The sequence below is a fragment of the Oryctolagus cuniculus genome, chromosome 8 (genome assembly GCF_964237555.1).
Source record: "Oryctolagus cuniculus chromosome 8, mOryCun1.1, whole genome shotgun sequence".
In the NCBI taxonomy this organism is placed as follows: Eukaryota; Metazoa; Chordata; class Mammalia; order Lagomorpha; family Leporidae; genus Oryctolagus; species Oryctolagus cuniculus.
Window position 1 is genome coordinate 81,429,427 of NC_091439.1, and position 13,263 is coordinate 81,442,689.

Below are 13,263 nucleotides of genomic sequence, written 5' to 3' on the forward strand. Positions count from 1 at the left end.
AAAACGCGTTGAATCACAGCTGGAAATATTCTGCTTGCAATGATATTTTTAGATTATTTTTAATGTTATAGAATATGCATGTATTTTTCTGTGTCAAAAACTCACAGTGAGCAAAAAAATTCAGAGCCACTATGGAAGCTCACGCTTCACTTCTCTGTCTTGCTTCCTTTTTAAAGGACCTCTCACTAGAAGTAAATGTTCTACATCGACACCCAATTTCTGAAATCTTGTTTTAGAAATAACTTCAACTGACACAAATCCTTTTTTGATTGGAAAAAAAACCCTAAAATTTTCAGATTATTTTATTGATAATTGTTGAAATTCAGATTTAATTTGAAATATGTAAATTTTATGTGATTTTTATTATTGCATGTTTTTGTGGGCTACAGCATATTTCATTATATAAACATATACAATGTATAATGATAAAACAGGGTCATTAATATTTACATTGCCTTCAATATTTCTTTTACACTTTTGATTAACACAGAAAAGTACCTATTTCTGGGACACAACGTACTAAAATACATGCATAAGTATACAAGGTACACTGATCAAATCAGGGCATTTAACATTTCCATCTCCATAAGATGGCTCTGAAACCTTCAAACACCTCTTTTCTAGTTAGTCATATAATATATAATAGGCTTTTGTGAACTGCAGTTCCATCACTTTACTGTAGAACACGGGAAATTTTATCTTCCACCAAAACTTATTTTGAGTTAAGTGCAAATCGCCACAGTAAATGGCCAGGACAGGGGAGGCTAAGGAAATAGCTCAGTCATATGAGACTACAGCTTGCAAACGGTATGGTTCATATACCCAAACCAAAAAATCGGGCCTGCTCATTTCCCACCAGCTCAAGATCAAAGTTGGACTGATTATATAAACAAAAGATATGTCATTCAATCATTAAACAAATATTTGATGATAGCATAACCTTATATCACCTATCATCATGAGTTCTGTAGCACAGCACTGAGCTAGACATGAAATTCATTACAACATTGTGCTGGGAAGGGAATGATTTGTAGAATTTTCTCATTTCCATAATGTAAATACTCCTTTCATGACAGATTTCCAATTATCAACCTGACACTGAACTTCAAGCTGGAAATAGACGTATGCATTCAACTCTCAGGAGCCTGTGTGGGCTAGCTACAGCCAGACAGTGGAAGAAACTCCTGCTCAAGATGCATTCTAGCAGAGAGAAAGTAACGCAGCAAACTACAATAAATATTTTACGTTGGGAACTGACAAGCGCTGTGAGAGAAAAAAAAAGGCTCAGAAGTTGAATAGGAAGGAGGGCAGGAAGGAGCTATTTTAAGTAGAATAGTCGGGAAAGATTTCCTAGGGAAGCAACATCTAAGCAAGGCCCTGAAGATGGTGAAGGAGTGGGCCATGTGGATAGCAGAGGAGGAGTATTTCAGAGGAGGGGCTTCTATGAGGTTAAATGACGAAGGATTCGACACTTATTATGGTTTATACCAACTGAAACAGGAAAGCATTAAAAGGTGTTTCTGGAGTTTTGTGTTTGCTTGTTCTCATCAAGGAGTGACGAGATCTCACTTCTATTTTTCCAAGGTCACTCCTGCAGATGTGTTGAGATCAAACCACCTGTCAGCAGGCAAAGGCAGACACTCTTATTATAATCCAGTCAAGTGATCAAGGTATCTTGGATCAATTGGTAGTAGAGAGAATGATGAGAAGTTATGAGACTCCAGGTTTGTTTTGAATGAACAGTGAATAGAATGTGCTGACATGTTAAATAGGAGGTATGGTCCACGAGACGTTTCCAAGAATTTTGTTTTAACTGAAAGGATGTAATTAGCATTTACTGAATTTGAACAGAAAATGAGAAGAACAATTCTGTAGGAAAGATCGGGTGGGTTTAGGATGTATACAGTTTGATATATATTTGACATCTATGTGGAGATATATAATGGGTGTTTAGTTATATGATTCCCATTTCACAGAGAAATTTGGGATGGAGAGAAAACCATGTGAGTATTAAGATGCTGATAAGATTTAAAGTAGAGAACTCAATGGGAACCCCAGTAGAGTAAATTTAAATTTATTTAATATTTAGTTACCTATTTAGCAAATACATGTTCCAGCAATGTTCAAATATAAAATCATTAAATTATCATAACATTTCTATGAGGTAGGTACTATTATTTTTCCTTTTATAAATAAGGAAAGGTTACACAAAATAGATTAAGTTGGCCAACGTCACAAGCTAATGGCTATTAAGAGGTAGACCCCAGGGGCCCATGTTATGACAACGCTGGCTAAGCTACCACTTTTGACTATGGCATCCCATATCAGCATGCTGGCTCAAGTCCCAGCTGCTCTACTTCCTATCCAGCTCCCTGGGAGAGCAAGAAATGGTGGCCCAAGTGCCTGCTTCCCTGCTGCCCAGCTGTGAGACCCAGATGTCCATTTGGGGAAGGAAAAGTAGATGAAAGATAGATTGCCCCATCCTTCCCCCTCCCTTCTCCCTCTCACTGTTGTATTTCTATCTGCCATTTAGATAGATAGATAGATAGATAGATAGATAGATAGATAATATAGATAAATAGATCTTTTTTAAAAAAGAGGACAAGAGGAAGACCTGGAATTTCAAAGCAAAGCTGCCCAGATCTGGCATTCTTGTCAAAGAGAAGTTGTCTAAAGGCCCTAGACTTCAGGCACTGCCACATTCAGAGGTCGAGGGTGTGAGGCAAATCACTAAAAGCTACTCATTAGCAGGTACCACATTTTATTTTTACAGAGGAGCCCTAATGACTCTTAGGGACAGTAGATGATATGAAAACACAGTGTAGATGCAAAGACAATGTTTTGTTTTCCTATATACTTTTCTAGATTTTATTTTTTGCATGACATGTGTCTTGGTATCACTGGCACAGGCATAAACCCCAGCCCTCCTGACTGTGTCTCAGGCGGAACATGCACAGACCACTGATGGCCTGGCTCCCACACAGGACAGAGGATGCGTGCAGCTTTTCTCCAGGTGCAGGGAGGTGGGGGATCTTAGGGATACAAGTGCATTTCCCAAAGAGAAGAGAAAAGTAGAAAAATCCATATCCCTGCTCCATAGAGATGAGCTCCACCTCACCCCACCCCCCTTAAGATTTATTTATTTATCCAAAGGTAGAGATACAGGGACAGAGGGAGAGACAGAGAGAGAAATCTTCCATTCACTGGTTCACTCCCCAAATGGCTGCAACTGCCAGGTCAGGGTCAGACAGAAGACAGAAGCTAGGAGCCTCTTCCAGGTCTCACACATGGGTGCAAGGGCCCAAGGACCTAGGCCATCTTTCACTGCTTTCCCAGGGTTATTATCAGGGAGCTGGATCAGAAGTGGAGCAGCCAGGACTCAAACCTATGTTCATATGGGATGCCGGCACTGCAGGCAGCAGCTTTATCCATTATGCCACAACAGTGACCCCCCACCCCTTTTCTATATTTTCTCTAACAAATATCTATTAATTCTTGAATCTGGAAAGAATGCATTAAAATAATGGAAGCAGCAGAATAATTTTTAAAAACAGGTTTAAATGAATGTGTGCCATTCTTTTTACAACATAGCTCAGTGAGAAGCTACAATGATAATCACCACAGAAAAACTGAAGTGAAACTCTCTACTTGGAATAGAAACATGGCTATCATATAATTTATTGTCCCAACTGAAATAATTTTCAAGAGTAAAAAGGAGCACTATCGATTATACCACGACAAGTTTAAGTGAGGGCTTCTCTAGACCACCTGCAGTTTGGGCCCTACGCAGTCCCTTCCTTAAGAATAGTGTTTGTAGGGGACAGGCTTTTATCTGGCAACCATCCATTGCAGCCTTAAAGTAAATAGGTTCTATTTGTCATTATTGTGTCCAGCCTTTTTACTAACTACTGGTTAGCCCGACACATCAGAAGAACACTTGAACACCACTTGTATGTTATTATAGGTGGGTATTGGAGATACTCCATTTGCGTTCCTCATTCCTTGGGATGAGAAATGATAATACAGACTTCAGCTATTTTGACGATTAAAGTTCCCTTTCTTTCTTTCTTTCTTTTTTTTTTTTTTTTTTTTTCTGACAGGCAGAGTGGTCAGTGAGAGAGAGAGACAGGTGAGAAAGGTCTTCCTTTTGCCGTTGGTTCACCCTCCAATGGCCACCGCGGCCAGCGCACCAGGCTGATTTGATGGCAGGAGCCAGGTACTTATCCTGGTCTCCCATGGGGTGCAGGCCCCAAGCACTTGGGCCATCCTCCACTGCACTCCCTGGCCACAGCAGAGAGTCGGCCTGGAAGAGAGACAACCGGGACAGAATCCGGCGCCCCGACCGGGACTAGAACCCGATGTGCCGGCGCCGCAAGGCAGAGGATTAGCCTATTGAGCCGCGGTGCCGGCCTAAAGTTCCATTTCAAGGCTTTGAAAACATCATACTAAAAACCTAAATTATAAGTGAAATCTACTCCGTAATCCCTTTACACAGGGAATACTATAAAATCATTCAAAGATAACTGTGTTCATTTCTTTCTAACTTACATGAATTAGTAAAGAAAAAAGAATTGCTACTGCCTAAGCCACTTTTAATATCACATAAATACTTTGTTGTGGAACATATGCAAAAGAGAACAGCAAAATGGAAATACAAGGGAATATACTGTACCTTGTTTTACCTGTAAGGAACACACACCTGACAAAAGGCAAGTTTCACATCCAAGGTTGGTTCACTGCAGTAGTATAAGAAATGGAGGCTCATAAATACCTGCAGAAAAAAATGAAGCATGAATTCCAAATCACTGATTTTTCATTATTTAATAGTAGAGATTTTAACCTCATTTGAATTATACAAGATGTCACATATGACATATATTCAGCACAATCCTTATCCAGACCAGTACTATGTACTTTTCACAAGTAACAAACGTTAAATAAGAAAGGTTAAAATGCCATATCTTCTGTAGTGGTCAACAATCAATAACAATGTCAAATATCTAAATAATGTTCTACCTTTTAGGATTTCATCATAATCACGAAGATTAGGTATAAGAAACTGAACTGGATATACCTAATTAGTTAAAGTGAAATGCACCCTATTATAGAGCACTTTCAGATAAAAAAAAAAAGCTCATCCATAAACTTAAGGATATACACAAGGATGTTCATGTAGATAAAGGTACTATTAAGTAAAATAATTTGTAAAAGGATTCTATATGGAACTGGGAATCATTGGATTATAGTTCAGAGTATCAGTATTGATAAATTTTTCAAATATATGGTGAGTGGCGGGAATAAAACAAGTACATAAAGAGCAAGCTATATTAGTGCAAATTTTAAGAAATACAAAACTATAACATTCATTGCTTTATGTACAAAAAAACAAGTCAAGAAAATTGGGCACTATATTAATTTCTGTTTCATATTAGTTCAAGGTCCAAAGATCTTAATTATATTATTTTCTGTATGCTCAAAATATTTCAAATTGTGTTAAGTTTTAAGACAAAGAAGAAATACCGGTGGCAATGCCAAATTAGATGCTGGGTTATTTGATAAGAATGTGGTAGCATCAGAGACATCCAGCTGAAACCTTATTCTGTTCAATTAAATGCACTTTGTTGAATGTGGAGTCCAAGCCACAATTTCTGTGAGGTTAAGCTATTTTAAAACCAGTATCTGGGCCGGCGCCGTGGCTCACTAGGCTAATCCTCTGCCTTGTGGCGCCGGCACACCAGGTTCTAGTCCTGGTCGGGGTGCCAGATTCTGTCCCGGTTGCCCCTCTTCTAGGCCAGCTCTCTGCTGTGGCCAGGGAGTGCAGTGGAGGATGGCCCAAGTGCTTGGGCCCTGCACCCCATGGGAGACCAGGAGAAGTACCTGGCTCCTGCCATCGGATCAGCGCAGTGCGCAGGCCGCAGTGCGCTGGCCGTGGCGGCCATTGGAGGGTGAACCAACGGCAAAAGGAAGACCTTTCTCTCTGTCTCCCTCTCTCACTGTCCACTCTGCCTGTCAAAAATAAATAAATAAATGAAACCAGTATCAACACAAGTCTCTCTTTCTGGTAATATGATTGGTTAAATATCCTGAAAACCACTCGCAATGCAGAACTCCTAAAAATGTAGATGAAATATACAAAGCATAGGTGAACTGCCAAAAAAAAAAAAAAAAAAAATTCTGAGAAGCTGACAACAATGTGGAAGGAAACATGGGGAGAAGTAAATGAGCTGAAGCTGCTGTTTGTCCCAGGGCCATCTGCTGATATCCGGAGGCGAGAATGTTCATTTTTAAAGGACAGCATTCAGAACACAAGAATCAAAGCTGAGATCTCTCTGTGATGGGAAGTTAGGAGCAAAACTTTCCAGAGGGAGTTTTAAACAAACTTTAGGAAGAAGCAAAAATAATCCCAGAATGAAACTCTAAGTTCCAAGAATAGAAAGATATTACATTAGAACTTCCTGTACAGATTTTTTTAATTGAAAAAAAGAAAGGACAAGAATATGTAAGATCTCTGTATATTAAGATAATCGAAAATGAATCTTGATGTGAATGGAAGGGGAGAGGGAGTGGGAAAGGGGAGGGTTGTGGGTGGGAGGGACGGTATGGGGGGGGAAGCCATTGTAACCCATGAGTCGTACTTTGGAAATTTATATTCATTAAATAAAAGAAAAAAAAAAAAGAATATGTAAGATCTTCCTGAAGCAGAGCAAGGTGGGAGGGGGATGAAATTTCTCTAACAAAATTCATGATCTATTAAACATGTAATAAGTAAAGATACGTGAGGTTTATGCAAAGATAGACTCCCGATTAATATAATAGAGAGTCCAGGAACCAGCATATAAATACATGGAAACCTGATGATGTTAAGCTGGCTTTGCAGGCCTCCGGCAAGAGGAGAAACCATGGATTAACTGATGCTGAGACAACTGGTCACTCATGTGGTCAGAAAAAAGCCAATTCCTATTGGGAGACAATTCCCTATGGGCCTCTTGCTCTTCTGTCTGTCTTGCAAACAGAAGCACTGGCTGCCTTGGGTCCAGCCTATCTTCTCAAGCCTGCATAGCAGATAGGCTTGAAGGCTAAGAGTATTTCCTCTGGAGCAAAGGACCGGCTTGATTACTCTTTACTACAGCAAACAGAAAGTATCTAAGCTCAGGCATGCTTACTGTCTATCAGAAAAGCTGTGGGGTCCCTAGGCACAAGGTTCTTCTTCTATAAAGCAACCCACTGTGAGTTCAGTAGTCACCTGACCTTCTCTGCATCACCAAGTAACTGGCACAAATACTGATGCTCTAATTGCTGCCACTGCTGTCAATAATAAAAACTCCTGTATCCAAAACCACAAAAATAAAAGAACCTTATGTCTGACCCAAGAATCTTGGGTACTTCTGCTAGAAACCATGAAATTGTGGCAGCATAACTTGTGAGTTTGTAAGCAGCATAACATCTCAGCCTCTCCAAGGTTCTTGAAAATCCTAATATCATGTTATACAGAAAAAAAAATTACAAATTATTTAAAAATTCAGGAAAGGCATCAGTGTTGTGGCATAGCAGATTAAGCTACTGCCTGCAATGCCTTCACCCCATATGGGCACCTGTTAGAGTCCTGGTTGCTCCACTTCTGATCCAGATCCCTGCTAATGCACCTGGAAAAGCAGCAGAAGATGGTCCACCCACATGGGAGACCTGGATGAATTTCCAGGCTCCTGGCTTCAGCCTGGCCCAACCCTAGCCATTGCAGTCAATTGAGGAGTGAAACAGTGAATGGAAGAACTCTTTTTCTCTCTGTAACTCTGTTTTTCAAACAAACAAATAAATAATATCTTTTAAAAAATGAAGTAAAAATTCTGGAAAGATGAAACTTTAAATATTAAAGAAGGAAATACAGGTGCATATCAAATTAATATAAATAATGTGGAAATTGCTGATATAAAAATAGTTATTGATAAAGTACACTATATTAAATTTAATTTATCTGTTTATAAAATGATGAGTTTAGTAAGTAAGCCACAGAGCTATTGAATATATTTGAAATATATCTATCCTTAATTGTTTAGTTAAATAGTAGTCACACTCAAATAGCATATTGTATATCCTACAGTATGGGAGCTGTTTGTTTACTTATAAGATATCCCAAACTGTACCCACTGCAGAAAGCTAAGAAGAGACAGAGAAAGCTAATCAAAATAGAAAGAATTGCTGGGTTGTGGTCACATCTTAACAATAAAGTCCTTTGCCAGAAGAAAAAAAAAAGCAATATATCTATCCAGTGGAAAATTTATCCAGAATCTATATTTTCCTAAATATCAAGAAGAAAAAGACAAAGGATCCAAGAGAAAAAATGGGCAAAAAATATATACTGGAAACATTTCATACAACAAGGAAATATAAAGGGCACATGAATGTATCTAAATTAAAACCACATTGAGATACTATTTTAGACCCAAATTACCCAAGATGGAAAAGGATAGTAATATTCAGTATTTGCAAAGAGGTTGATCAGAAGGGAATTTATACCACTAGCAAGTATGCAACTGAATAATGAAATTTAGAAAAAAAAATATGATTATTTAGCAAAATTGTGCAGAGCCTGCAATCCAGTAATTCCACATTTACACATTAGAGAAACTCTTGTGTTTTACTACCAGGACACGTGTACAAGGAAGTTCATTAGAATATTTTTTGCAACGTTAGAATAAATAAATGATAGAAACAAAAACTTGGGCACAGGCATTTGACATAGTGGGTAAGATGCTGTTTAGGGACTCTCCTACCTCATATTTCACTCTGAATTCCAACATCCTGCTAACGCATATCCTGGAGACAGCAAGTGATGGTTCAAATAGCTCGGTCCTTGCTGCTCATATGGGAGACCCAGAGACTGTGACTTTGGCCTGGCCCAGCCCTAGCTGTTAAAGGCATTTGGGGAGTAAACCAGAAGGGAGATTCCCTCCCTCACCCCTCTCTGTCTCGGGGTCTGTGTGTGTGTGTGTGTGTGTTTGCTTTTCAAATGAATAAAGTGAATAAAATAAAATTTTAAAACCTAAAATTCCAAGAATTCTGCTTGTTTTCTCTGAGCCTATGGTCACTGCACTATTTCAGCAATAGGTGGTGCCCTAGGTTCAGGTCGGTCACAAGTCCACGGTTGCTGTTGCCAGGGTTTCAGCATTAGAGGGCAATACACGCTCAATTTTTTTCCCCAAATCTGCACTTAGTGAATTTTTCAGAATGTACTGGAGGAGTGTCTACAAAGGACAGTCTGTCCCTGCCAGTTTCTTAATGGGGCTGGGATGGGCCCTGACAACTTGTCCACAGTCACTGGCTTGTGGTCAGGAACCATGGGATTCTGCCCAGTTCTGAGCCTCACCTTGGAGGAACAAGCCTCAGGTTCCTCAGCACAACTTAGTCATTCTCTCTCTCTCTCTCACCCTTCCACCCTCCCTCCCTCCCTCTTTTGTGCTGCCTACAGTTAGGGGAAAGATGAAATGGACACTCCCATGATAACCAACACTGCAATTCTAGATCACACCTGGAACCCATAGGCCACACAGACCAGGGCAGTACGAGGGCACGGCCAAGGCTCATACTGTTATGCCCTGCCTGCTGGCATGGCGTATTTGTGGCCTGAGACCGTAGCAGCCAGCGCAGTTGACATCAGCCAGAATACAAGTCATTCTGTCTTGGGCTGCAGGTCTCCATCTGGCACCAGGGTGGGTCCAGAGGCTCCATCCACAGGTACCTGCCAGGGGGTAGGGACTATTGTGTTCTCCCCTTGTTTGGGGTCTCAATGCCATGACACTGAGTTCCAAAACAAGCTTAATTCCTTGTTCTACTCCCCAGTGGGTGGAATCATTCCTACTCTGTGTTGCCTGGGTTTGAGGAAAAGGTAGAAGAGGCAGGGTTCAGAGGGTCTGCTTGCATGTACTGTATGAGGGCAGGGGCCAAAGGTCTCTGGCCACTTGATGAGTCACTACGTTCCAAGTCTAAGATCCACACTTAATAGCTTCTCCCCACCTCCCACCCCCACCCCTCACCCGGGCTGGGGGTGTCTCTCTACACTAAGCTGCTTGGAGTTCAGGAAGGGATGACCCAGGGAACACTTTCCTTCCTGTCTTCTACACTGCGTCTTTTCTCATTATTATGCTAAAACGAGGTACTGTGCTCTCTCACCTAATTTTCTTAGCTCTTGTGAAGATAGTTTTGTGCCTGAATGCTGTTCAAATTGCTGTTTCTATGGGGGAGATAATCATTGGAGGGTCTTATTCTGCTGTAATCTGCATTTTTAATTTATAATAATATAGCTTCAAATAATAGCATTCCATCTCACATAGAGTTGAAGCATAGTACACTTCCTTTTTCCTGCAATTCTTTGATCTATTGTCGTGTTTTACTTGATACATGTTATAAACCTCAGACAACATTGTCATTATTTTTCCTTAAACAGACACGACATTTTTAAGAAATAAGACATCATAAAGAAAAATATTTTATTGTTACTCATATTTTCTACATGTAGTCTTTTTACACCTTTTAAGTGTTTATTCTTAACCATTTATGTTTTGATGCTACTAGAGTGGCATTTTTCTTTTTATTTATACCTTCAAAATTTTCATCTCTATCATTTAAAATACACGGTTCCTTTGTTTTCCCTTTTTTTGTAGCACGCTTTAAATGAAATCTTGCAGTCACTTTTGGATCTTTTGCTTGGTCTTCTCACAGCATGTTGTTTATAATTCTACGGATATCAAATCGCATTGCAACTGTTCATATTTTCATACTAGATTACAATTTCCTTCAGGAAAATGACTATGTTTTATTCACGTTGACCACTCCAGATCCTAGCACTATTCTTAATATCTAGCTAATGTCAAGTCCATGATTATTAGAATGAAAGGGACAGCGGGGGGGCGGAGGGGGGTGCTGCTTTGCCTCTCTAGCAGAAGGCTAAGTATTTCCCTGTCTCTTCATATTGAGACCTGTGAATGTTCAATGCATTTCATGCTAACAAATTTGTAGTGCGGAATTTGCAGCAGTAAAAGCCTGAAAGGGTCTGAGCACGGATGAGCTCTGAAATGCAACCCTGTTGTAGTTCAGTGCTCCCACAGTGGGCACATGGGAAAATATAACACCCAGCCCACATGCAATGCACGTGTTTTAATTTTTCATAAATGAATAATCTTGCTATAAAAAGGCAGCCCCTGACCTTTCTGGTTTGCAATATAAAGATTCCAAATGTAGCACTATGACTGAGCAAGTCATTGCAGAGCCTTCTTGTTCCACAAAGGAACATTTTTTAAAACATGTTCCCTGTGACAATCCAGGAAATTACATAAAACTTGTTTAGCAGTTATATTTCCTGTCTGCGTAAGAGAAAGCATTTGGCACTATTGCACAGAAACAACAAGGGCCAGGGCTTTATCTCAATATCGTTCTAAAGTGGGATTAGTGACAGTATCTTGGTGTAATATTGGTCCTGCATGTAGCTTGAAAGAGGAGGTGATCATCTGGGCAGTTCATTGCTTTCCATTTCTATTCTTCTTCTGGGAAAAGACCCATATGTGCACCCCATGTTATGTACTTTACTGAGATTCTCCTTATCTCCCACCTCTATGACTAAATGGTTATTCTGAGCAAAATAATAAGCCAAGTTGTACGAATGAGATACACTTAAAGATCTATTAGGTTGCACTGGTGCACAGCAGTTGCTATCAAAAAATGTCACTATGATGTGTTTAAATAGCTTAGATCAATATTTAAATGCTTCTGTACATGAAAAGTGTCAACTAAACCACAGGAGGCTTAGATGATTCACAGACGCACAAAAATCAAATTGTTCTGAGTAGTTCCAGGCTCCCACAGTTTATCACTGAAATGTAATATACTCAAGGGAAAACAAAGAGAACTAGAGATTATTTTTAAAAGTTTGAATTCCAGCAGTTTTCAAATTGCAGTGGTATACAACTCATTATCTATAAATAATTTTTGTACTTAGTACCTATCAGATTTATTATAAATGAATCCCTAAGAGACTGCAAACATATGCATGATATAAGAATGCAGAACTGTTGATAATTATAAAACTTGCTCTGTCTCCTCCATGCTCTGGCGGGGATGGGAAATGTCCAGCCTGCAGGCCATTTAAGACCGTAAAATTATTTTGTCTGGCTTAGCCAAGCCAGGCAGGACTTGAAATTCAATAAATCTTCGGCAGGCAAAATTTTAAGTTGAAAATTTCGTAGGGCCCACAAATGACGTTATAAATATCCAAATGGCCCTCGGCAGAAAAATGTTTCCCCACCCCTGCAGGAGTCTCTCTGCTATCTGCAAAAGTTCAAATGAAAATTAAATGCACCTTCAAACCAGTAATTATCACATCAAAGACTGAAACATAAAATGGAATTAAATTTCATTTTCTATTAAGAACTGGGCATATGCTCACTTTAAGATATTGTTAAGCGGATAGTGTTACAGTGCAGTAGGTTAAGCCTCCGCCTGCCCTGTCACCATCCCATACGAGCAGCGGTTGCAGTCTCTGCTGCTCTACTTCAAATCCAGCTCCTTGTCAATGAACCTGGGAAAATAGCAGTAGATGGCCCAAGCACTTGGGACCCTGCCACCTATGTAGGAGACCTGGATGGAGGTCTAGGCTCCTGGCTTCAGCATAGCCTAACCCTGGCTCCATGTGGGGAGTGAACCAGAACCAGTGTACAGAAGATGTCTCTCTCTTTCTCTGTCTCTCCCTCTCTCTTTCACCCTCATTCTCTCTCTCCCTCTCCCTATCTCACTCTCTTTCTCCATCTCCCTCTTCCTCTATTTCTCTTCCCCTGTTTCTTTCTCACTACAACTCTTCCTTTCAAAAAAAAGTAGAATATATCTTTTTTTAAAAAAATGAAAAAGGTCAACAGAAATTACTGAACACTACCAAGTAAAATAATATTGCACAATAGAAGTCCAAGGAATAGAAGCTAGAGAAAAAGTGCTGAAGAGTACATTTAAGGAAATAACGAGTGAAAATTTCCCAAACCTTTGGAATGATAATGACATTCAGGCACAAGAAACCCAGAAGTCACAATCATATTCAACCCAAAGAATAGTTTACTTATATATATCATAATCAAATTATAAAAAAGAAAAATAAAGACATATTCCAGAAAGCAGCAAGTAATAAACTGGCCACATTTAGGGCAGGTGTTGTGGCACAGTGGGTTAAGCCCCACCTGTGACACCATCATCCCATATGGGCTGTGGTTTAAGTCCAGGCTGCTC

The 13,263-nt window shown here is 39.7% G+C and overlaps 1 protein-coding gene across 5 annotated transcripts in view; it reads right to left on the reverse strand.

Annotated features, from left to right (window-relative positions):
- MAPK10 (mitogen-activated protein kinase 10) overlaps window positions 1–13,263 on the reverse strand; it is a 324,977-nt gene that overhangs the window by 147,086 nt on the left and 164,628 nt on the right. For 4 of the 5 annotated variants that reach the window (XM_051819603.2, XM_051819602.2, XM_017347438.3 and 1 more), the window contains exon 3: window positions 4,700–4,771. In XM_051819603.2, coding sequence (XP_051675563.2) covers window positions 4,700–4,765 — 66 coding nt within the window. In that variant the 5' untranslated portion in view covers window positions 4,766–4,771. Of the gene's footprint in view, window positions 1–4,672; window positions 4,772–13,263 lie in introns of all 5 variants that reach the window. The other variant, XM_051819604.2, reaches the window with a different exon arrangement.